General features: G+C 42.9%; 2 protein-coding genes across 14 annotated transcripts in view; one reads left to right on the top strand and one right to left on the bottom strand.

The window, feature by feature from the left end:
- COA1 (cytochrome c oxidase assembly factor 1) overlaps window positions 1–25,709 on the top strand; it is a 102,113-nt gene extending 76,404 nt beyond the window's left edge. For 3 of the 12 annotated variants that reach the window (XM_027124002.1, XM_027123990.1, XM_027123995.1), the window contains 7 exons: window positions 2,966–3,018; window positions 5,045–5,144; window positions 7,103–7,251; window positions 12,476–12,552; window positions 13,390–13,491; window positions 14,269–14,350; window positions 25,595–25,709. In XM_027124002.1, coding sequence (XP_026979803.1) covers window positions 5,060–5,144; window positions 7,103–7,251; window positions 12,476–12,552; window positions 13,390–13,489 — 411 coding nt within the window. In that variant the 5' untranslated portion in view covers window positions 2,966–3,018; window positions 5,045–5,059 and the 3' untranslated portion in view covers window positions 13,490–13,491; window positions 14,269–14,350; window positions 25,595–25,709. Of the gene's footprint in view, window positions 1–2,468; window positions 2,739–2,774; window positions 3,019–3,575; window positions 3,772–3,935; window positions 4,382–4,615; window positions 4,706–5,044; window positions 5,145–7,102; window positions 7,252–12,475; window positions 12,553–13,389; window positions 13,492–14,268; window positions 14,351–14,564; window positions 19,162–19,756; window positions 20,299–25,594 lie in introns of those variants that run through there. The other 9 variants (XM_027123999.1, XM_027123996.1, XM_027123998.1 and 6 more) reach the window with 8 other exon arrangements.
- The window catches only part of STK17A (serine/threonine kinase 17a), a 50,728-nt gene continuing 36,417 nt past the window's right edge, over window positions 11,598–25,908 (bottom strand). Inside the window, exons 7-10 of one of the 2 annotated variants that reach the window (XR_003436585.1) lie at window positions 23,722–25,824; window positions 22,837–22,970; window positions 15,523–15,761; window positions 11,598–13,234 (exon numbers count right to left, since the gene is read on the bottom strand). Coding sequence is in view for 1 of the 2 variants with exons in the window: in XM_027123989.1 (XP_026979790.1) it covers window positions 25,500–25,824 (325 nt within the window). In the remaining variant the exon portion in view is untranslated. Of the gene's footprint in view, window positions 13,235–15,522; window positions 15,762–22,836; window positions 22,971–23,721; window positions 25,825–25,908 lie in introns of those variants that run through there. The other variant, XM_027123989.1, reaches the window with a different exon arrangement.

Below are 25,908 nucleotides of genomic sequence, written 5' to 3'. Positions count from 1 at the left end.
ATGCGAGGGGAGGCAGCCAGGAGGGCCCTCCTGCCCTGTGCCAGCTCCCGCAACTGTCTAACAGATTGTCCTTTGGCTCTAGAAAGGGATTCAGTACTTTGAAAAAAGTTTGTAGACCACTGGCCTTTGGAGGCTGAAGTCACCCTTCGTATATCAGAGCAGAGCTACTTAGGACTGCTTTCTGGAGAGACCTTGCCTGTACTTTGTTCCGTCTTCCTGTGGCTAACCAGTCCCTTAATTTTCAAAATGGGTCGTGACCCTTTCCGCTTGGTTAACGGTAAAGCAAAAAAATTCTTTTCTTAATTGGCTGTGTAATAGACTAATTGAATTTAAGTTTCTAGCAGATTTTCACATCAAGTTTAAATATTTCCAATTCTTATCAAAAGCTTAGTTTTAAAATGTCACATTCTTAGAGGTAGCCTAAAGTCTATCTCTAGTTTTACAGCACCTGTTAGAATTTTTTCTGTGAGATCAGGGCCTGCTGAACACTCTATTCAAAAGCTAGCTGACGGAGCAGGTAAGCTGAAGCTGGTTAAACAGGAGTAGAGACTGAGCCCCCTTTCTCGCCTCCCGCCCCAGTCCCTTCACCCCGCTTTGGCAAATGGAGAGCAGGTCGATCACGACTGCCTTACCTCTCCACGGAGTCAAGGTAGCCCAGCAGAGCTTCCTACTGAGTCCTCACTGCTTGGGACACTTGTAAAATTCTGTTTATGTTTTTTCGTGGACTGTGATTGTGGTTTTCATTATGAAATGTTATAAAAAAACAGTCATTTGAAAGTTATGAACTTAAAGAGAAAAATCTGGGGATGCTGTTTGTAACGCCAGCCACTTGAGAGGTTCCCGTTCTGAACGTGTGTGGGAGAGATCTTTCTCAGGCTTGGTGTGTTACTAGCAGGTGTGGTACTCCTCCATGGATGCTCTGGGCCTTGTAGATGCTGAGGCTGCCTTTTCTGCTGAGCAGATAGGAAGCTCAGTGTCAAATCCGTGGCCACCTTGAGGAAATGTCTAGTGCGTGACAGTGTGTAATTGGGGACACTAACTTTACCCCAGCTGTGTTTCTCTTCTTAAAATTATTTTCCATTTGTCTTCATTTCCTCATCCATTTATTTACTTCTCTTCTGACATGCATGTCCTTGTTAGCCCCATCATACTTTTTGGATGAAGCTGGTGTACAAATTAGCAAATACATAAGAACGGTCCTAAATATTTTAAGAAACCACCCTCTTGATCCAGCCTTACTGCGCTGGTCTGAGTTGTCGCAGAAGTCACCTGGCTGCTCGCGCCGCACCCCTCTCCTCCCACTTGCAGCTCCTCACCTGCAGAGCAGACCCAGCAGCGCAGGGTAGAGGGCGTTTCAGTAACTGCCTCTATTTCTAGACCCAGCAGCGCAGGGTAGAGGGCCTTTCTGAGCAGTAACCGCCTCTATTTCTAGACCCATTTCCTGTGGCTCCCCTTCTGCTCCCCGTACTTCTGCAGCTCTCGTTTCTGCCCCTCTGTTCTCCCTCTGCTCGTCATTTCTGCAAATCTGAAGCCCTCTTCCTACCCCTTCACCTCCTTCTGCTGAGTCGGTTTCCTCTGTGAAACCTTTGCTGATCCCCTCCAGGCAGGGCCGACCACTTCCTGGGTGCTGCTTCCTCTCTTGGTGCACACGTGGGGGCACACTAACTGGGCTGCTCGCCCATGGGCGCCTTTGTGCAAATTAGAACAAGGCACTTTATACAGCTTCCAAATGCTGGAAACCCATCTTAATGAGTGTGTGAGTCTAGGCCGTTTACCCTGTGAGTGGTGCCGTGTGTGTGTGTGTGTGTGTGTGTGTGTGTGTAGGGGTGGGTGTGCCTGACTGTGCGGTTGTGCTCCGTGGCCTCGTCTGTGTTGGAATTTGTGTGAATTGTCTGTATCCCCAGCACCATCTGTCTGACCCAGGGCAGGTCCTCAACAACCATTTGCTGATAAGCCAAAGGAAGAGCAAAGGTGTGAATACCTGCCACGCTTTTGTCTGGAAAAATAGCAGGGAAGGCACACCTGACAAGGCCTTTTGCACTGAACGTTATAAATACATTGTAAAGCCAAGACATTTTTTTTTTTTCTTCACATCTCAGTGTCTCTGAAATCACAGATATCTTAGTCAGTGTGTAATGGTGGGTGAGGGCACAGCCCTGGAGCTGGACTGCCTGGGTCTGAATCCCAGGTCTGCCACTTACACACTTATTTGTGTGAATCTGGGCATGTTACTTAACCTTTCTGTGTCTCAGTTTACTGGTCTGTAAAATGGGGATGATAACAGTAGTTCGTACTTCATGGGGTTGTTGTGAGAATTCAGTGAACCCTTATATGTGCAGCGCTTAGAATACCACCAGGCACATAGTAGCAAGAGATATGAGTGTTAGCTGTTATCAGTATCATAAATGGCTACTATGCACTTAATATACTGTTGTTTCTTTTTAACCCTGAGATGCTGTTTTAGTCCACTGGTGTACAGCTTACATGGATAGCATCTCGTGTCGGTGTCTGTGGACAGGTCCCATTATATGAGCTGCGGTCCCACACCATCTCCCGCTCACACCAGTTTTCTGGTTGCTGCACCAAAACATGCACGGTACACAGAGAGGAAACCAGCAGGCGTTGTTTCTTCTTCTTCATATGGCAGAGGAGTCAGAGGGAACAGCCAGGGCCCTGTATAGATAAGGCTCCTTTCAGAACTTCAGCGTAACTTCTTGCATGCTCTGAAGCTTAGACCGGTAAGAAATCTTGGCTGTGTAAAACTAGAAACCAGAAAGAATTGGGTTTGACAAAGTGATTTTATTTATTTATTTTTTGGCTGCACTGCGCGGCTTGTGGGATCTTAGCTCCCCGACCAGGGATTGAACCCAGGCCCCTCAGCAGTGAGAGCGCGGAGTCCTAACCACTGGACCGCCAGGCAAGTCCCTGAAAAAGTGATTTTAATGAAGTTTTTGTCTGATTGCAGGGCAACTTTACTTTGATGGTTTTCAAGGAAGCTGGGCTACGAAGTGGCAGAAGGTAATGGCTGTTCTGGGGCCAAGTTCCCCATCGGAAGCCTCCGGGGTGTGCTCAGGTTAGACAGTAGATGAACGTCGCTCCCCAGATAGTTGTGGGTTCACCTGGTCTTCAGTGCTGACCTGTGGCTGCAAGGCCACGTGAGGGGATGGGGTGGCTCGTCGCTGAACTGTGTAGGATGACTTTTCCCTCGTCTCTCATGCTCGCTTTGGCAGCTGCAGCCGTGCGGAACTCCTGCTCGCTGCCCCACCCTGCTGAGCTCTCCTTCAGGTTAAGCAAGATCTGACTAATGCATTCTTTGGAGATGCTCTGCTCGTTTTTCTTATGAGACTGAATGGCTCTTCCCAGATCACATCACTGCAATTGACTTGACCCTCAACTTTGAGAAATACTCTTAGCTAGTCTGCAGCACAGCCGAAACTTCCACAGCAGCTGGATAACATTGATTTGGGGGTTCGGCACCTTTTTCTTAGTTGAACAAAACAATATATAAGTAAATAATACAGGGATGATCTGAAACTTCACCCTTTTTAATTCGATTTATCTAAACCCTGGATTTGATGATATTTCTGTGTAGAACTGGTCAACTTTAGCCCTGTCAGAGGGTGTGTTTAATGATCAGTTCCCAGAAAGAGTATCCACATGAGGAACTTTCTCCAACAGGCCTTCTTCCCTTCAGGATTCACTCAACTTCAGGTGTCAGAAATGACAGGTGTGTTCTTGCTCTCCGTGTTCTGGAAAGTGGAGAAGCAGATGGTGAGAATGTGTTTACCTGGACTCCGATCAGCCAGTGGAGGCATTAGCAGTATCCCTGGTTCTGCACTGCGCACCCCTTTAGGTCACATCCAAGGCTTTGTTTTCTAGAGAAGCACAGACAATCTAAGGTTAAATATGCAAACGGGGACATACATACTTACGGTTTATCTCTTCCTTTATGTAAACCTGGAGTTTCCATCTCTGCCCCAAATCTTTTTTTAAATTTTTTTGAGAAATGTCAGCACAGAGGGCAGAGGAATTACCTTATAGGGTGAGGATGCCCCGATGCAGCCTGTGTGGTCAGAGCCAGCTGGAAGCCCACAGAGAACCTGACTCACAGGCGTATTCTGTTAGGTCTTTTCTTTTTTTAATTGGCTGTCAACATTTAGAATTCAGGCAGTTTTCCATAAAAGGCCTCTTGAAAAATCGGAAGATCCCTCCAGGCTTGGCCCGCGTAGTGAAGTTAGCTGGAGCCAAGTTAGCTGGAGCCGGGTTGAAGCTGCCTGTCGGCACTTCTCAGGGGCTGCTCGTTTATGTGATTTGTCTTGGCCGTGCGCGCCTTTGAACTGTGACTCATCTAAGCCGGTGTCCCCCTCTGCTTTATGGCCAGGTATCAGACACTTTCCAGAAAGGCCTGGGTGTGAGCGGTGGTTAAAAGGCCACCAGGAAGGAGAATAATTGGTGCCCTCGAGACCCACGTGCTGCTTCTAGTCCCACTTGGCCTTCAGGGGATGGGAGTTCGGGCCGGCTGGGCTGGGTGCCCTGAATTTGCTGAGCTGTCTCCTTCCTGTCCATCTCTTCATTAAGCCTGAAAGTCAGGACCACCGTGTCCTCATCCGGGGTGGGGGGGACGTTTTTCAGAATATGAAAGAAAGCAGCCAGAGACCACCCTGGCCCGTTCGGAGGCTTACAAGCCCGCTATTGCAACAAAAGGGTAAGCTTCCTGTTTACCAGACGGCGTGAGACAAAGTGGTTGTACTTCCTGGCTGTGCGGGACTTGGCACGCAGGCTGTGTTCTGTCCCTCAGGACAGCAGGGCTGAATGCCGGCTCTGTGCTCAGCCCTTGCCCCCGTGGCCTGGGTCCTGGATGCGGGCCACCCTTGGGAGGGCACTTTGGCCTGGGCTCCAGAACCGGCCCTGGCCTTCTGAAAGGGAAGGCGGCCTCGCCTCCTTGCTGGCTTCCTCCTTAGCTTTCCCTTCCCTGTGGGGTCCAGGCAGCAGCGCTTGGCATGAACCTGAATCTAACCATAAATTCACATCTTTTGTTTTTCAGTCTCTAGGAAGCAGGATGTCAATGCCTCTGGGGAAACAGCTCTTTTTTACCGGCGTGGCGGCTAGCGGGGGCTGCGCCCTTTTGTACTACCTGCTACAGAGTAAGTATCCGATGAAGCGCCCGAGGCAGGGCCGCCTCCTAGTTGTCTCTCCCTGTTCCTCCATCAAAGGAAATACTTCAGATGCTTTCAGCAGGTTAGAGAAAGAAGGAAAGGACTATTTTTAGAAGCCAGTGAGCCATTCCATTGGCTATAGCTTCCTTCTTATCCTGTAATCCCAGTTTTCCCAGGAGCCACAAGAACAAATCAAAGGAATAGGACCCATTTGCATAAGAAGCCTCAGAAAAGCAAGATGGGCTTTCACTCCGGTGCACATGCAGTAGATCCATCAAGATTTCTGATATCAGAGAAAGAACAGAGGGAGGGGACACCAGATGGTTCACAGGTGTGGAGAACTGGCTCTTTCTCAAGTGTCCTCGGCCTGTTTGCCTTGCCATTCTCTGCTGTTGATTTACTGGAGGACGGGACCTCGCGCAGCGGACGCTGGCAAGAGCAGAAAATAAAAGCAGTGTCCAGGCTGGCAAAATCCTGGCAGATGCAGCTTCCAGCCCTCTGCACCCACATTTGAATTTGTAAAGACAGGCCACGATTATTGTGAGCAGCCTTCTTGTGAGCAGCCGAGGCATTGAAGGGCATTTCCACGCTACTGGTTGCGAAGCAGCAGCAGTAGTTTTCTCCAGACTGACTTTCTTTGAAGATCTTTTATGCCCGCCCAGCTTGGCTTCTCACCCTGACTCCGCAGCCTGTTACTTCCTGCCAGGATGTGAGGATCACCCGCGACCCCAGCCCCTCCGCCCGCTCTTCCCCACCTTCCTTCAGGGCGGGCCCGGAGGCCTGCAAGTCTGTTGGCGGCCGAAGAGCATTCCCAGGGATAATTCAGACCGGAACAACTCAGCAGCCCCTCCCCTCTGCCAGAGGGGCGGAGGCAGGACTTGACAGGAATGAGTACACTTTCGGGTCAGGGGCCTGGCAGCCCTTCCCCTTTAGGAGGCTGGGGTCGGCTGACAGCGATAGTCCAGTGGGCTCTGCAGCCAACTCCGGCTCTAGACTAGCTGTGTGGCCTTATGGGGGGGGGGGGTCTGGCTTCTTCCTGGGCCTCAGTTATCCATGTGACGAGGGGTAATATTAGTGCCTGTATGCGAGGATGTTGTAAACATTGATCTCACAGCTTGTGGGATGCTGAGAAATCGCTCAGTGAAGATGAACTGTCCGGACCCAGCCTCTGCTTCTCCTCAGGGCTGGCACCTCGTTCATGCCTGCAGCATCCCCTCTCCTGGGAAGCGGCACTGGAGGGGCATCCTCCTTGGCCCCTGCAGGCTCCAGCCGCCTTTTCAGTCCATTACTGTGGCTGGGCCTACAGAGGGAAGTCTGTCTTGTTGCCAAACGCAAAACCTTACTTGGGAAGCTCACCGTCCTTCGCTCTCTCCTTGGGGCGGCTTGTCCCACCTTGCATTTTCAGGGAGGTGCTTCCTGGAGTTCCTAGTAGCCTTTGGGCCAAGGATACCTGAGGCTGAGAGCAGTTTGTAAGCTTTATCTGCATGAAATGTTGGCATACATCTATAAACTTGACAAGTTAGCGTTTAGTCGTAGGTTCTGGCCCCAGCTCTGCCTCGGATTAGCTGTACCACTTTGAGCAAGTCATGGAACCAGAGGACTTAGAACTGAAAGGAAAGTTAGAGACGATCTGATCAGACCCCTTAGATGAAGAGAGGCAACGAATGAGGTGAGGAAATAAGAGGTGAAGAAATTGAGGCACAGAAGGGTCCAGTACCTTGCTCAAGGTCATCTGCCACATCGCTGCAGATGCCGACTTCCTATGTTTTGGTGTCTCTAAAATGGACAGTTCAGGGTAGATGGTCCCTAATGATAATTCCACCCATAAATTTCACGTTTCTGTTTCCATGTTGTACATGAATTACATCATCTCCCTTTCTAGGGGGAGTATACCTGACCAAGTTCAATTAAAAAAAAAAAAAGTAACCTTTTTCTTTCCCACCTAGAAACTTTTTCCAGGGCTTCCTATTACCAGTTGGCGTTGGAGCATCTGCACAGCCACCCTGAGGCACTGGAAGCTCTGGGCACTCCTCTCAACGTTCACTATCTCCGACTCACCGACAAGTACAACTTTGTGGACATTGCTGATGCAAAGGTAACGTGCTCCCCCTGCGAACTGCAGGCAGGGTGCCTACTGAGCTGAGGAGGGGCTGCCGTCCTCCGGAAGGAGTCTCGGAGGAAGCTGGAGAAAGATGTGGGATGGGGAAATCTGCTACGTACAACTGCCGCTAGGTGGTACCCAGCACCGTTTAAAAAAGCCTTATGGATTAATTTATTTTCATATAGATTTTTTTCCTTTCTGGGGAATTGATGTGGCACGGAAAGCCCTGTTTGTGCTCAGGTCGCCATCTTGAACGGGAGGTTGTAGAGAAATGATCATTGGCGGTTTGCCAGTATTTCAGCTTTGAACTTGAAATACACCTAAACTCTAGTTTTAAAGCTTATTTACATTGCTTCCATGGAATGCCAGTCCATTTTTTCAGCTGTATCTTATCTTCTTTTATAGTTCAACTGATAAAACTCAACTGAATATAAGAAGGGTTTTTTTCTTCTGTTTAATATGTTTTGAGTTGGAGGAATGATTCTCAGTTGTGTGGGGAATACAGAGAAGCAGAAGGCTTTCAGGGAGTTTATAGTTTAAAATTCCAGCATAAGACAGGGTGAAGCAAATGCCTTAGTAGAGGCCTAGGAGGGAGAGAGGTTAGTGGCCTGGGAGGTTGTTGTGATGACAGGGAAGGCCACGCCGAGCAGCTTGTACACGAAGGCACATCGCTGTGCTCCCTGCCAGTGTGTCCTCAGCAGAGGTGCAGCTGCCCAGGGAGGGTGTGGGCAGGGAGAACGGGCTGAGGCAACCAGAGGGCTGTGACATCGTCTTGTGAGGTGTGTGCACTTAATTGTGACAAGCAGAAGCCCTGAAACATTTGGAGGACAAGAGTGAGCTGATCTGACCTAGTTTATTTTTTGTTGTTGTTTTTATTATTATTTTTTTTTGCGGTACGCGGGCCTCTCACTGTTGCGGCCTCTCCCGTGGCGGAGCACAGGCTCCGGACGCGCAGGCTCAGCAGCCATGGCTCATGGGCCCAGCCGCTCCACGGCATGTGGGATCTTCCCAGACCAGGGCACGAACCCGTCCCCCCTGCATCGGCAGGCGGACTCCCAACCACTGCGCCACCAGGGAAGCCCAGTTTTTATTATTTTTAATGGAAATAGTTTTATTAGAGATATTTTCCCCCTAACTACAAAAGCAGTTCGTGCTCAAGTATTCTGATAAGGATAATTGATGATTTTTAAAAAAAATTTAATTGATATATAGTGATTCAGTTGTTTGTTCTTGCAGATTATATTACATTATAGGTTATTACAAGATATTGAATATAGTTCCTTGTGCTATACAGTAAATCCTTGTTGCTTATCTATTTTATATATAGTAGTATGTATCTGTTAATCCCATCCTCCTAATTTACCCCTTCCCCTTTGGTAACCATAAATTTGTTTTCTATGTCTGTGAGTAAATAAATTCATTTTTATTATTTTTTAGATTCCTCATATAAGTGATATTGTATAGTGTTTGTCTTTCTCTGTATGACTTATTTCACTAAGCATAATATTCTCTAGGTCCATCCATGTTGCTGCAAATGGAAATATTTCATTCTTTTTCATAGCTGAGTAATAGTCCATTGTGTGTTTTGTGTGTGTGTGTATACATACATACATCTTCTTAAGCCAGTTGTCTACTGATGGGCCCTTGAGTTGTTTCCATGTCTTGGCTATTATAAATAGTGCTGCTATGAATATTGGGCTGCATGTATCTGTTTGAATTACAGTTTTTGTTTTTTCCATATATATTACCCAGGAGTGGTATTGCTGGATCATATGGTAGCTCTGTTTTTAGTTTTTTAAGGAACCTCCACACTGTTCTCCATAGTGGCTGCACCAATTTACATTCCCACCAACAGTGTAGAAGAGTTCGTTTTTCTCCATACCCTTTCTAGCATTTATTTGTAGATTTTTTGATGATAGCATTCTGACTGGTGTGATACCTCATTGTGGTTTTGATTTGTATTTCTCTAATAATTAGCAATTTTGAGCATCTTTTCATATGCTTGTTGGCCATCTGTAGGTCTTTGGAAAAATGTCTATATAGGTCTTCTGCTCATTTTTTGATTGGGTTGTTCGTTTTTTTGCTATTGAGTTGTATGAGCTGTTTGTATATTTTGGGTGTTAACCCCTCGTCGGTTGCATCGTTTGCAAATATTTTCTCCCATTCCGTAGGTTATCCTTTTGTTTTGTTGATGGTTTCCTTTGCTGTGTACAGGCTTTTAAGTTTGATTAGGTCCCATTTGTTTATTTTTGCTTTTATTTCTTTTGCCTTGGGAGACTGATCTAAGAAAATATTGCTACAATTTATGTCAAGGAATGTTTTGCCTATGTTCTCTTCTAGGTACTTTATGGTATCATGTCTTATATTTAGGTCTTTAAATCATTTTGATTTTATTTTTGTATATAGTGTGAGGGAATGCTCTAATATCATTTATTTACATGTAGCTGTCCAGCTTTCCCAGCACCACTTGCTGAAGAGACTGTCTTTTCTCTGTAGTATGTTCTTGCCTTCGTTGTTGTAGATTAATTGAGCATAGGTGTGTGAGTTTATTTTTGGGCTCTCTATTCTGTTCCGTTGATTTATCTTTTTCTTTTGGTGCCATTACCATGGTGTTTTGAGGCTTTGTGGTATGGCCTGAAGTCTGGAAGTGTTACACCTCCAGCTTTGTTCATTTTTCTCAGGGTTGCTTTGGCAATTCTGGGTCTTTTGTGGTTCCATATAAATGTTAGGATGATTCTAGTTTTGTGAAAAATGTCATGGGTAATTTGATAGGGGTTGCACGAAACCTGTAGATTGCTTTGGGTAGTGTGGTCATTTTAACAGTATTTTTCCAATCCAGGAGTGCGGGATATGTTTCCATTTCTTTGACTCCTCTTCAGTTTCCTTTATCAGTATTTTATAGTTGTCAGCATATAGGTGTTTCACCCCCTTGGTTAAGTTTATTCCTAGAGTATTTTATGTTTTTTGAAGCGATTTTAAATGGGACTGTTTTACTTTCTCTTTCTGATATTTCATTAATAGTGTAAAGAAATGCAACAGATGTCTACAAATTAACCTTGTATCCTGCTACCTTGCTGAATTCATTTATTACGCCTAATAGTTTTTGTGTGGTGGTTTTAGGTTCTCTATGTAGAGTATCAGGTCATCTGCAAATAGTGACAGTTTTACCTCTTTCCGTCCAGTCTACATACTTTTTCTTTTGTGTGTGTGTGTGATTGCTGTGGCAAAGACTTGCGGTAACACTATGTCGCATAGAAGTGGTGAGTGAGCAGCCTTGTCTTGTTCCTGAATTCAGCAAGAAGGCTTTCAGCTTTTTACTGTTGAGTATTATGCTGGCTGTGGGTTTGTCATAAGTGGTCTTCATTATGTTGAGATGTGTTCCCTCTATACCTACTTTGGTGAAAGGTTTTATCATGAATGGTTGTTGAATTTTTATCAGCTGCTTTTTCTGCATCTATTGTGGTGATCATGTGTTTTTTGTTAATGTGTATCACATTTGATTGATTTGTGTACGTTCAACTATCCTTGTGACCCTGGAATGAATCCAGCTTGATCATGGTGTATGATCCTTTTTATGTATCGTTGGATTTAGTTTGCTGATATTTTGTTGAGTTTTTTTTGCATCTATATTCATCAGAGATATTGGCTTGTAATTATCTTTTTTGGGTAGTGTCTTTATTTGGTTTTGGGTGCTGGTGACCTCATAGAATGAATTTGGAGGTGTTCCCTCCTCTTCAGTTTTTTTTAGAATACTTTGTATGTTTGGTAGAATTCCCCAGTGAAGCCATCTGGTCCTGGACTTTTTTGCAGGGGATTTTTGCAGTGATCAGTCTGTTCAAATTATGTTTCTTCTTGATTCGGTCTTGGCAGGCTGTATGCTTCTAGAAACTCGTCCGTTTCTTCTGTGTTGTCCAATTTGTTGGCATATAACTGTTCATAGTATTCTCTTAGGATTCTGTATCTCTGTGATAGCTGTTGTTATCCATCCTCTTTCATTTCTTATTTTATCTGGGTCCTCTCTATTTCTTGGTGAGCCTGGCTAGAGGTTTGTTGATTTTTGTTTATCTTTTCAAAAAACCAGCTCTTGGTTATACTGATCTTTTCTGTGGTTTTTTTTGACCTATTTATTTCCTCTCTGATCTTTATTATTTCCTTCCTTCTGCTGACTTTGTTCTTTTTCTGACTCCTTTAGACGGTAGGTTAGATTGAGATTTTTATATCTTGAGGAGGGTGTGTTTTGTTACCAGCTCTCCTCTTAGAACTGCTTTATGGTCCAGGTCAGAGTATGGACCAGTCTGCTAGAAAGAGTTCCCCCTTTTATTAAGCAGTGGACTTTTTTTGTTTTTCTATTTTATTATGAAAGTTTCAAACATATAGAAAATATCAAAGCATTTATGCTGTGGAACCCATATATCTGCCACCTGGATTCTGTAACTAATACTTTGCTCAGTGTGTGCTTTTATCCCATACCTGTTTGTCTAGCTCTACCTTATTTGTTCTTGAAACCTATCTATCTTATTATTTTCAAATATCCATACATTTCACCTTTAAATACATAAGCCATATATATCAGTAACTAGAGCTTAATATATATTTTTTGAGGTAAAATTTACATTCTGTGAGGTAAAATTTACATTCTGTGAAAGATGCACATCTAACTAACCGTCCTGATGAATTTTAACAAATGCATCCACCTGTGCAACTCAAGCCCCTGCCTACATGTAGACTGTTCCCTCACCTGAGAGCTGCCTCATGCTTTTCCCAGTTGGTCCTCTCACATCCCCACAGCTCCAGCAGAGGCACTTTCTGACATTTTTTTCCCAGCCTAGTTTGGTCTAAGACATGGAATCACGCATTATATACTCTTGGGTAAGGCTCTTTCACTCTGCATGTTTTTGACCTTTATCCATGTTGTTGCACACATCAGTAGTTCTTTTTTAACCGTGGATTTAAAAAATAATCATTGCAAGTACTCAGAACATTGAGTTTGGCACATAAGGTCTCCTTGCCAGATAGGAGCACTGCCATTGACCTCACCAGGCCATCCAGAGAGGGGCAGGGCATTTGAAGGGAGCCAGATGGAAAATAAGGTGAATTCTTCAGCTAGGCTCAAGTTCGAAAACAACCAGGTTCTGTGGATAATCACTGGATTTCATAGGTTATCTCTTGAGAGGACAGCACTATATATACACTTACCTCTCTCATTTTATACCCCCAGTTGAAGATTCCTGTCTCTGGACCCAAGTCAGAGGGCTATCTCTATGTCACCTCATCCAGAGACGCCCCCTTTAAGAGGTATGATGGGAAAGTGGGTGGGAATCAGGCAGCAGGAGGAGAACCTTCTGATGGAAACGATTTCCGTTTTCAATTTTAGTTATATGATTGTGGCATAAGAATTAGTTTTTCAAAGCTTGAGAAGTTTCACAGCTCGGACAGCATGCCGCTACTTGGGCTCTTAAGCTCAGTCCAGACATTTTATCCAGTGCACGCTACTGAATTTGAAGAACTTGACAGTTGTAGTGGTCTAGGTCTGCCATAACTTGATGCTATGTCGCAGCTTCCAACACTGCTGCCTCCGTCATTACAAATGAATAAAGGCATGGGGTCCTGTTCCAGAATTATTCATCACATTCTTTAAATAAGCTCTCTACCCCATTAATTGGCTTTTCTTGTCTGGTTGCCAGTAGCTACACTCACTCACTTCCCCCACGGGAAGCCTCTCTCAGAGATGTTTGCTGTTTAGCCAGGATGTGTTTTAATTCTCAAGGACAAAAGGAGCAGGCAGCCCCTGCCTGGCTCCCCTGGACTCACTGCCCCCTGAGCCTGGGATTAGTGGAGGAGCTGGCCGGCTTCCAGCCCGGAGCTGGAGGTCGGGGGGATCAGGAAACGGGGAGGAGCGGGCTGCTGCTCTTCCCTGGTGCCAGCCATTCATTGGTAAAACTTGCCTTGACGGTGTTGCTGGTTAAATAATGTGAGCCTGGAACAGAAGGTTAAAACGTTAACATACTGCGAACATAAAATAGTGTTTAAAAAACTTAAGACATTCCTAACAACTGCTTTTTTCCTTTTAAACCATGTCTGTCTTTTGCCTCTGTTTCGTTGATTAGAGACTATACTTTTGGTTTCTCTCAGGTGGAACCTTCAGGAGGTCTTCTTAGAGCTCAAGGATGGCGAGCAGATTCCCCTGTTCAAGCCCAGTGGGGAGAACAGCAATGAGCTGAAAAAGGAGTGAAGGTGATCAGCCCGTCCTAGCCCGGCCTCCCTCCTCACCATGTGCGCCCCTGTGGCTGCAGGCCAGCCCCCAGGTCGGGCCGGCTGCATGTGTGGGCATACAGTGATCTCAGGATCATTCTAATTTGACCACAGTGACCCCTGCTGAAGTTTTTAATTTCATCAGAAAGCTACTATAATTTATAAGAATTAATTTGAAAGTTCTCTATATAGAAGCAAAGCACAAAATAAAAGGAATCAGTATTAATAATGTTGATTTCTCATCTCTCTTTCTCTTCTCTCCTCTACCCCAGTTTTCAGCCCTATCAATGAGAAGGTTTTAGGTTTTATTAGTCTTGCAAGAGGACAAAGACCTTCCTTCCCGCTGAGCGCCAGAGCCTACAAAATCCAGAAACCTGCCAGCTTTGCTTTGCAAAGGCCAGTCTAACCCCCTCAGTATTACTAGGCTTAATGCAGGTGTAGTAAAGGACATTCATGAGCTCCTTTACTGTATTCTTAATATTCATTGGAGGGGAGCCTCTCAGAAAAGATTAAGCTTAAATATGCCAGTACAGAGTACAGGCCTTTCATCATTAGAAGTTATTTCTGTTCTGTAATTTCTGTCTTTAAAAAATATGCTCTTTGAATAGATCATGAAGTGAAAAAGTTCTTTCCCTGAGAGCTTTTGTTGATAAATATTACGATCTGTACAGTCTTTTTTGTGCTGCTTTATTGTGTACCTGTCACTTTATATAGTGCCTCATACCTGACTGTTCTATAACAGCTTTTACTTACTTTCAGTGTTTGCTGGATTTTTTCTTGCTGTGGCCGAGCCACAGAAAACCAGGGCCCGAGTGGACCATCTCTTCTGAAGTAAAAGCAAGTAAGTTTTTGTGTACGATTTGTATGAAGAGGCTTTCCTAACGCAACTGACAGTATGTAGTGAAAAGATCCTTGATTTCTGTTTCAAAGTCACCATCTTGGGTATTATTTCCAGTTGAGCATATTTCCATGGACTTCTTAATGCCTTTATGGTTGATTGTGAACAGGCCGGAACCCGGTCCTTGCAATAGACCTTGTCCTTTCTTTCCTTGAAGTCATGCCGTATACCTGTAGCCCACTACTTCCTGTGTGTCCAGTGATCACTGTGATCCAGCCATGGACTCCCAGTAATGACCTGGAAGACATCTTGGAGGATGCACGTCATCATCAGAGGCAAAGGAGACTTTTCACTGTTTGAGCAAGTGTTCCCAGCACACCCCATGAGTCAGCCCAGTGGTGACTGGAGAAAGGGCTCACTAGAATTGTAAGAATTATAGATTTATGAAGACTGCAGAAGAGCGATCACAGCCAACAAATGGCAGTAGGACTCCCACGCGCCTTTACTAAGATGCTGTATGGTCTCTGCTCACAAGCGGCTTATGTAATACTGGACTAGAAGAGTTGCAAGCAGCGGTGCTAAAACGAGGTAGAAGAGAGACCGATTAGGAGGAATCCAGGAGGCCAATCAGGTCCCTCCTCCCTCTTGGTGGACTGGTGACCTCATGGGCTTATTTCAGACGTGATGGAGACTGCCTTGCAAATAGAAAAAACATGAAAACAGGCCTCAGCAGGGGAGGTGTGAGCTATGCTCCAGAAAGAAGATCTGCCATTTGGCCAGTGTATAGGTTAGCTGAAGATACAGTAAAAGCAAGCCCTGGACAGGTGAGGTGACCAGAGCATGAATGCCAGCATTAGCATTTTGCATTGAGCTTGTAGCCCTCAGGTTCTGGAGTAAGTATATGATTCTACTGTTAATGACGGTTTAAGAGACTGTGCTGAATTATACTACTACTCCCAGTTTTGGTGAAGTTGCATTCAGCAAAAAGATGAAGCTAAACTGAATGACACCCACGTGAAGCAGCCAGCACTGCACCGATGGTGGCCTCTGGCACAGCGGGAAGGCCAGGGCAATGCTCTGTTGACAGCAGCTCCACAGGGCTTTCTGAAGGCTGCCTGACTCTGCTGTTTTCAGTTTGTCCATATGAAAACTGAAAACTATGAATACATACTTACCAATCGCTGGTCTTACAGGCGAGGCAGCATTTATACTGCTTGTTGGGAGGCTTGGGCAAAAGATGCTGTATCCACAGGAGGCCCCATGAAGGGGTTGGGGGGCGTTCAAGGAGGAGGTGAGAGGGTGATGATGGGAAAAGCCTCCAGCCTCCACCCACGGGAAGAGCCTCTCCTCGGTAACCTGTCCACCATCCAGGCTTGTCTTTCCGCCGACTCCAGCAGTTGCTCAGTTCAAAGTGCTGTCAGGAACGTGTACAGAAAAGTTGACATTTTACGATCCGGGGTTCAAAAGTGGGAGTTGAAAATATTAGAAACATGCCTCTGTATCATAGATCACATTTCATTTAATAATGAAAGGCATTTAATATACCATTAGAAGAAGTAATGGAGAGCAGACAATACTTAAAATAGCAAAAAGCAAACCAAAACAAAAACTACTTAGGAAAAAGTGAGCAAGAAATCTGCAAAACTTATATGGGAGGTCTAAAACACACTACTGAAAGGTACAAATGTAGAACTGGACAAAGGGAAAGACACACCATGTTCTTGGATGGCAAGATTCTTCATCATAAAGATGTCAGTTCTCCCTGAGTTAAATTTAATGTGATTTTTAAAAGACGAGCTAATTAATTGTAAATTCCTTTGGAAGAAGAAATAAGCAAAGATAGCTAGGAAATCACTGCAAAGGAAGAGTAAGGAATGGGGGGCTCGTCTTAGACATTAAAACATATTTGTAAATAAAATAATGAAGTGCTGGCACATGAAGAGACAATGCAATGAAAATATAGACGTGCATATGGAAATCTGGTTATGGTAAAGCAGCATCTAAATCAGGGAGGGAGAGGAAGACATTTGAAAAGTGATGTTGGAACAACCTGATAGCCATATGCAAAAAGATGAAATGGGATCAACTGCTCACCATACATTCCAATTGGATCAAAAGATCTAAATGTAAAAATGAAACCATCTAAGCACTAGCAGCAAAATATGGGTGAATTCTTTTATAACCCAGAAGTGGAGAAACTCACCTAACCATGATTCGTTACAGAATAAGGAAAATTGACTGTATAAAAACAAATTTCTGCATGTCTAAAAATACCAAAAGCAAAGCAAAAAGCAAATGGTAAATGGGAAAATATTTAGAATTTAAATCACAAAAGTTAATATCCTTAATTTCTAAAGAGTGAAAGTTGAGAAAACAGTAACCCAATAGAAAAATGGGCAAAAAATATGTATTCACAGAAAAGAAATGCAAGTGACTCAAACACACTAAAAAAAAAAAAGGTCAACCTCACTCTTAAAAAGAATATAAATTCAAACTACAGGAAGATACCATTTTTCTTCTAGCAAATTGGCAATAATCCCTAAATTTGAGAACCTATTTTCTCAAAAGGCTGTGGGGAAATAAGCATTTTTAAATTGCTGGTGTAAAGACAAAATGAAACACCTGTGGGAGGGAATTTGACAATATCTAGAAAAATGTCACGTACACTTACCATTCTATTCAGCAGTCCCACATCTAAGATTTTATCCCAAAGTACACTGGCAAAAAATACAAAATGCCATTTATGTAAGGTTATTTAATGTAACACTATTGGTAACAGCAAAAAACTGTAAACAACCCAGGTATAACCCAAGTCTCCATTGATAGAGAATGGGTTAAATAAACTTTGACTTCCATACAGTTGAGGAGTCTGTACTTGTGAAAAGGAATTTTATATATGCATGTGTATATGTATGCATATGTTAGCTTCTACTTTCAAAAAGAAACAACGGAAGAATAACTAAAATCAATACAAGTAGTTACCTTTGGGGAAGTAAACAAATGGCCAGGGGATGTAAGTAGGAAACAGGGATGGAAGCTGTACTTTCCTGAATGTACCTTGTTTTACACTTTTGACTTTGAAATCATGCTGTTTTGTTTTTACATAATTTAAAAATAAAATCACAAAGAAAAAAAATCTTTAAAATACTTCTTAAAATATTGAAACAAATGAACCACACAGAGAAGAAATATTTCAAGTGACTTTCAAACAGTTCTGACTCAACATCCTTGGTGGGATATATCCTCATGGCAAAAAGGAACCTCAAGAAATTTTAAACTACATTCAGTGGTCTAGTGTTAGTGCCCACGTGCGCACACACACACACTCACTCACTGGAGACTTCCTCCTTCCCATACTTGTCACTCCTTCTCCAACAGAGAGAAACCTGGCTCTCATAATCCGAGGTGTATTTACTAATTTGCTTAAATCTAAAATACGCAGAAGGGAGTTCTCCTACTGTCAACTTTAAAAAGCAGAAACCCCCAGGAGGGACAAGATGGAGTAGACACACGTTTCCCTATTCTTCCCACTAAGCACAGCTAAAACCCTAGACATTTATCAAATAAACACACTGAAAAATGAAAAGAAGGCAGATTGGCCGAGGATCTTGGGACCCAAGTGATAACAGCAGTGAGTTCCCTGGGCTTTCTTTTGCCTCATATGTCCCAGACTAGGTGCTGGTGAAACCAGCAGCCTAGAAACACCAATGGCTGCAACAACAAAAGCCAAGAAAAGCCTGCTTTCTCAAGCTAAAGAACTTTCACACAGTAATCGCCCTATTCCAGCCAGACACCATGGAAAAAAACATGGCCCCAACCCTACCCTAGCCTGTCAACAAAGGCCAGGTGGAGAGCCGAGACTTGCTCCCCTTACTCAGCTAGAACAAGGCCTTCCCCGCCCGCCCCTTTGGCCCCCGTCCTCTGCAGGGTGTGGTGGCGGAGAAGGCCCAGGGGAGCTACACCCGCCTTTCCTGCCCGGTGATACTCCCACCCCCCGCGGCATCAGTGGAGCCCCTATTCTTCAGTGGGAAGCCATAAGGAGGTACCCCTCCCCCTGCCTGGGTGTCAGAATAGGCCAAGTGGTGAGCCTGGACCTTCACCCCCAACTGGCAGCAGTGAGGAGGCAGTGTACATATCCCCGCTTCACCCACCGGTATGGCGGTGTCAGAAAAAGCCTGCTTTTAAAACAGAAGATTTAGACAAGATCCAGAGTCCCGCGACATAAAACCAGACGTCCAATACACAATAGAAAACCACGCTTTTATACCAAGAACCAGGAAAATCTGAACTTGAAAAGAAGGAAAGAAATCAGGAACTTGAAGATAAAATAGAAATTACCCAATCTGAGCAGAGAAAACAGGCCGACAATAATACCTGTGGTTCTATAACAAAAAAATCTAGCATTCATGTCATTGGAGTCCCAGGAGAAGAGAAAGGTGGGGCTGAAAAAAGCATTTGAAAGAATTAACGTCTGAAAAGTTTCCAAATTTGGCAAAAGACATAAACCTATATATTTAAGAAGCTGAGTGGAACCCAAACAGCATAAACCTAAAGAAATCTATGATAACACAAACTTCTGAAAACTAAAGGCAAAGAAAAAAGCTTGAAAGCAGCAAGGCAGAAATACCACCTTACCTATAGGGGAAAGATAATTCAGATGATAGCTGTCTCCTCATAAACCGTGGAGGCCAGAAAAATGGCACAAAAGTTTTCAAGTTCTAAAAGAATTGTCAACTCTGAATTCTGCATCTGATAAAATTCTTCTTCAGGAACGAAGGAAAAATAAAGACTTTCCAGATGATGGAAAACAAAAAGAATTTGCTTGAATAGACTTCCCTTAAAAGAATGACAAAAGGAAGTTCTTGAAACAGAAAATGTTGAGGAAAAAAAGTCTTGGAACATCAGGAAAGAAGAACAATGGAAAGAGCAGAAACATGGGTGAATATGATCGACTTGACTTCTCCTCTTGAGTTATCTCAGGAATTGTTTGGTGGTGGAAACAAAACGTATAACATTGTCTGATGTACTATTTACCTGAACTGGTAAAATGTTGACACAACCCGTCTTTGTTGCTATGAAATAGTTCTGTATCTAAATTGTGGTTACAGGAAACTACATGTGATAGAGTGGCATAGAACTGTACACACGCACTGCTTGGATGTCAGCCTCCTGGCTTTAGCGCTGTACTACAACTACACAAGATGTGTCTGTACTACTATCTTTCCAACTCCTTTTAAGTCTAAAAACTTTGTATTTTGAAATAATTGTTAAGGTGTAGGACAAGGACACTGAATATGCTGCTTTGAAAGGGGCAAAGATGAGGTGATAATCCTTCCCTCCTGAATAATCTCCAGCTCTCTGAGGATTAAACATCTCTCTTCCTAAATATCTTTTTTTTTTTTCTTCTAGGTACATTTCTCTCACAAGTTATTAGAAAACTGGTCACTTTACAGTAATGGAGATAACCGAGAGATAATAATTTTCATGAAAACCGATCAGCGTATTGAAACTAAGAGAACATTTTTATGTAAAAATGTTGTTATACTATTGCTGATGACATATTTAGTAAAAATAGTTTAGTTTTAGTAGATAAAACTCACTTGTTTTAATAAAAACTGTAAGAATGAATGCAAAGTCCTAAGATTATTCTGCCATGTAAAATGAACTGCTCCCCAAAGGACTGTGTCAGTATTGGTTTGAAATAGGAAATATCTCCTATTTAGAATATGTTTAGATTACAAGAGCCTGGCAGGGGGGTTGGCAAACTTATTCTGTAAAGGGCCAGAGAGTAACTATTTTAGGCTGATTAGGCCATAAGATCTCTGTTGCAACTACTCAACCCTGCGGGTTTTCCCATGAAAGCGGCTGTAGACAAATGTAAATGAACAGGCTGTGTTCCAAGAAAGCTTCATTTACCAAACACGCCACAAGGGCATAATGTGCTGACCTCTGTACCAGCCTAATCTCAGGTTACCTATCCTCCAGTCATTAACAAAAATTCATCCACAATCAAGCTACACAAAAATAATTTAAAAAAAATGATTGTTTATGGACATTAATATGTAGCCCAAGGTAGACTCCACTGAGGTTAAAGCCCTGGAAAGCTCAACGATTCTATCCTCTGTTTTGCCGGCAGCTGCTAAGATCCTGGGCAAACCACATATTCCCTCTGAGATTCTATTACCTCCTCTCTACTTTGAGAATTAGGAGGGATGTTATTCCTTCCCAATTTTGTTACCATGAATTTCAATTCAGCAGACTTACTTCCACTCTTACCAACAAAACTTTAGACCGAGACTTTAAATGAAGAGCTTCAAAAGAAAATGACACTCATTTTTATTTGAATAATTTATAACATAGGTCTGATGAAGCACAGTGAGCTAAAACTGACCACTGGAGGATTAGGAATGTCAAAAACCAAAACTGAAAAACAGAGAGTATCCAAAACAATAGCATCAAATAACAAAATACACAGGGATAAAGTTCGCAAAGGATGTACGAGGACTCTACACTGGAAAATATAACACGATGCCGAGAAAAATTGAAATAAACGAACGGGAATACACACTATGTTCACAGCCTGGGAGAACTGTTAAAAAGTCAAATTGATTGACAGATGAATCGCAAACAAAATCCCACGAGGCTTTTTTAGGGGGTGATTTTGGTAGAAGTTGACAAACCAACGCTAAAATTTCTTCAGAAATGCCAAGGACCTAGAATAAACAACAGTCTGAAAAATGAAGGAATTGGAAGTCCTACTGTACTTGACATCAGGACTTACAAAGTTCTGACAAAAAGATAAGCAAATAAATTAATGAAACAGAAGAGTGTGCAGAAGTAGATCCACAGACATACGGTCAGATGATTTGAGACAAGGACAGCAAAACAGTTCAATGCGGAAAGGAAAATTGGTCTGACAAATGGTGCTGGAACAACTACATATTCATACGGAAAACAAGGACACTTGACCCTACCTAACACCAAAGGGGACAAAAGTGTAAAGTGGATTGCAGGCCTGAACATAAAAGTTAAAACTATAAAGCTTAAAAAAAACCTTCGTGACTTTGGGGTAGGTAAGGACTTCTTAAAGAGGATACAGAAAGTATTAACCATATAAAACAAAAATTGATGAATTGGACTTCATCGAAATTACAGCTACCTTCTCATCAAAAGACACTGTTGAGAAAACAGACAACCCACAGTCGGAAAAAAATATCTGTAACATGTAAATCCTATAAAGGACTTGTATCCAGAATATATAAAAGATTATCACAACTCACTATCCAATTAATAAAAAGGGAGAAAAAGGACGACACAAAAAAGGTTCAACAAACACATGAAATAGTGTTTGTTCCTCATTAATCATCAGGGAATAGCAAATTAAACCACCTTGTGATACCACCACATGCCCATGAGAGTGGCTAAAATAAAAAAGATGGCCAACACTAAATGTGAAGCAATGAGAACTTGCATATATTGCTGGCAGGAATGGCAAACAGTACAATCGCTTTAGAAATGGTTGGGCATTTTCTTAAAAAGTTACATATCCATCTATCCCGTGGCCTAGAAATTCTACTCCTGTTTAATCTAAGAGAAATGAAAACGTGTCCACAGAAAATCCCTGGACAAGAATATCTGAACTTCCCTGGTGGCGCAGTGGTTAAGAATCCACCTGCCAATGCAGGGGACACAGGTTCAAGCCCTGGTCCGGGAAGATCCCACATGCCGCCGAGCAGCTAAGCCCGTGCGCCACAACTACTGAGCCCGTGAGCCACAACTACTGAGCCTGCGCACCACAACTACTGAAGCCTGCGTGCTCTAGGACCCACATGCCGCAACTACTGAGCCCGTGCTCCACAACAAAAGAAGCCACTGCAATGAGAAGCCCGCGCACCGCAACTAGAGAAAAGCCCGCATGCAGCAGCAGCAATGAACACTCAATGCAGCCAAAAAAAAAAAAAAACACCAAACAAAAACAACAGAAAAAAGAATATCTATAGCAGCTTTATTCGTAAGACACAAAACCTGCAACAGCCCTGGGGTCCATGAACAGAGATATGGTTTTACATAAGCTGGTGTGTTCAAACAGCACCACATGGCAACAACAAGGAACACACTGCTGATACAAGCACCAATACGTATGAGTCTCAAAATCACGCTGAGTGAAAGCCACGGCAGGGTGGACGTGCCATGTAATTCCCTCTCTCTGAATACGTGCATTTGTCAAGCTCGAGAGAGGCTGGTACGGATTTAGAGCTTTACACTTCATAACTTGTAAATTATATCCCCTCCGACAATAAAAGCATAGTTGGCAATTAAGGCTCTTGAGGTTAACGTTTTTAATCCAGCTCTTTTAATTCTGTAACAAATTGAAGGTCCTAAGTGCTAAATGACCTTGAGCAATACTATCGTATTTTTAATTTTATCAGTCTAATTCAAATTTCTCCAAGTGTGAGCTTAAAATGTATTTAGGATTTGTTTCTTGGTACCTTGAGATGATCCATGTCGGTGGCAGGGAGCGATGTTGCTCAGGCCTCCGTGGACGGAGCCGCACAGCATTCACCTCGTGTCCAGCAGCCTCTAAGCGACCTCTTCTCTCCTACACTTTCTTCCAAACTGAGGTCTGTTGGAAAAGTTTAAGATACACCACAATTAGCATCTGATGTGCCTCTGTAACTATGAGAGAAAGCCATATTCTCCTACTTTTCATGTGAAAACAACAAAATGAAACATTAAAACACAATTTACCAGTTGACTAAAACCACTTACATTTTGCGTATTTCATAACTTCTCATCAAGCTAAAATATGATAATGTTGAATTTTATTATAATTAAAACTGGAGTTCTAAATTGCATGGATATGAATAGTTTAGTCCATTGTAAACAAGTGAAAAGAAAAATTAACAGAGCTAGTTGGTTAGTAATTAACAGAAAGTTTTGGTCCAATACTGTGAAGACTCTTTATGCTCTATTTATATGACAGACACCAAAAAATGTCAATATATCCCTTTACCAGTGCAAGTGCTTCCAAAAAAGCAGTGTACAATTCTAAATTCAAGGCACCAAGAGCAGCTAAGGACAGCTGCACACTGCAAATGGCAAAGTGGCCAGCTAAAAGAAAACACGTCTATTTTTCTTTTCTTTTACAGATACAGCAATTACATTAAATGTATTATGAATACAGTATAAAAAATGGCTTGGAAAAAGTCTAACTGTCGTCCACACGATTATGATTTTAAAACTGAATAAATCCATCAAGTATAAAAATGTGTCATTCAAATAGTGGATTTTTTTTCTCACCTCCCTCCTATTTTTGTCGGAGGTATTTATAAAAATTTGCCTAAAATTGTATTTTACCTCTTTTCAAGACTTACCTGAGGCTTTAGCATTGTGGCCGTGGGTTTTCATTGAAAATTGCCACTGTAGCAGAATTTCCTCTTCCTCTTTATAGAGCTTGTTTAGAAATGCTCCTTTTCAAGAAACTGTATAAATCAATAGGCCAATTTAGTGAGAAAACAGTGCAAACAGAGGGTTCGAACTGCCTAATCAATTTCACCTGATGGTGTCGGAACAACACAGGGCCTGCGACACTTGCAAGGCAGGGCTGGGAGCTCGTGCAGACCACGCATGGGAAAGTCCAGCCCAGTACCCTACACACACTTGAAAACAGATGGTTAGGGGTTCCCATGGTCCTGAGGCTGACATCTGAGCAACCAGGCTGGGAAGAAAGCACCACGTGACACCCTAGCGGACTGCGAAGGGATGGGTCCGAGTAGCTCACGGTACAGAGCACACGCTGCGTGCACACAAGTCACAGACAAGTCGTGTTCACCCGATACAAGCACCTAATACAAGGTAAATAAGGACTCGCAGACTGTTCTGTGTAAGAAGATTTAGTTGCTTTAAGTTATACAGCATACGCTTTTACATGTCCACTTTTTTAAATAGGAATTTGTTCACTGTGGGCCCAGATACAGCTGAAGTGTTCACTCCTAAGTAAATTAAATGCTACCGAGTATATTCTTATAAATCTTACAAGTCTTAGGGTACCTCCCTAATGACAAAGTTTCCAATGTCAAATCGTTTACGAACAAAGTAAAGGTTTATAAATATTCTGGCATCTTACCACTTTTCCTAGTATTGCTTGGGGGCTAATAGGAAATTCAACACAAGCAGAGAGGCTCGATGGCCAGCATGAATGTGCTTTATATTTCTTCCCCGATTCCTGGGGATTTTATTAACAAAAACAACTTAATAGCATCCTCTCACTGACCGAAGCACCACTGTGTTGATCAGATCACACTGCCTCTCGCAAGAGACCAAAGTCAGGTGACAAGCGTGTGAGGAGGCGGCAGGGGTGCAGCCTGTGAAAGAGGGTAGACAAGGAAGGTGTGATGAGGGACACGCGGAGCGAACACTGGGTTAACATTACAGGGTGACTTAACCTTTGACCTTGAAAACCAAAACAATTTCAGAGGTGAAAAATCACCACCACTCTTACTAGTGATGTTGAAGAAAAAACCTAAAATTAGCCACAGGCTTTTCCACTGATAAGGCTGCAAAGCATTAGGAAGAAAACAGACAACAGAAGTCAAGTCAAGTCAACATAGAGCAGTAACAAAATATAAAAATAAGACATTATTAACTAGCGGATGTTATTCTAGGTCTCAGAAATTTGCAAAATACTTATTTAAATTAAAATCTTAGTCCCCTCAAAAAATCCAAAGTGAAAAAGTATCAATTTTAGTAACAATATCAACATACATATATGCAGATACAGATATGAATAATGCAAAACAGATTTACAAAGATGTTAATTTTGGCACTTTTAGTTGGAGTTTTAAGGAAAGTGACTACAGATATCTTTGCATACACATTCTCATTCTGGAGAAACAGGATGCAGAAATAAAAGGTTCAAGCATCTCCCTTCTTAAAAAGAACTCTGAAAAAGGTAACTTTACCCGTTAAACCTCCTGGTTGGCAACTTTATAAATCTGGCTTGATTTCTCTAACTCCACAAGTTTGACAAAGTTATTTTAGTTTCTACCAGTGACACCTGGTCATCCACTTTCAGCACATGTACCATTTGGCCAGAAGTCCATAAATAATGTTTCCAATATAGAAATCTTAAAGTTCTAAAGGGAAATACTGCTCAGTAGATAAAATCTCCCGGAATGTCTTGCAGCAGAGGTTCCTCAAATTTAAAGCGTTTGGAAATGGCCTTTTGCTCCATTTTCTCTTTTTCAGACTGTCTGCACTGTCCTAAAGTATATGAAGTAACTACAATCAACTCCTCTGTGACGACGGATTCCTCAGTTTCCGGCTTCTGAGTATCTGAATGACTTTCAGGCACAGGATCGCCTTCCTGGAGGGCCTGTGCCTCTTCTAATGCTCCTTTCACCTTGAGAGAAGGTTCCTGAACACTGCTCTGCGTTAGCCATGGATGTTTCAGACACTCCTCAGCAGTGGCGCGATCTCTGGATAAAGATACACATTTTACAATTAGGACAAAGTAGTTTAAAGCCTCAACTGTAACTTAGAGCATAAGGTACTATATTTTG

The sequence above is a fragment of the Aethalodelphis obliquidens genome, unplaced genomic scaffold, assembly GCF_003676395.1.
Source record: "Aethalodelphis obliquidens isolate GAN/ISIS:26980383/991018 unplaced genomic scaffold, ASM367639v1 scaffold27, whole genome shotgun sequence".
In the NCBI taxonomy this organism is placed as follows: Eukaryota; Metazoa; Chordata; class Mammalia; order Artiodactyla; family Delphinidae; genus Aethalodelphis; species Aethalodelphis obliquidens.
This window is presented reverse-complemented; position numbering and strand designations above follow the sequence as displayed.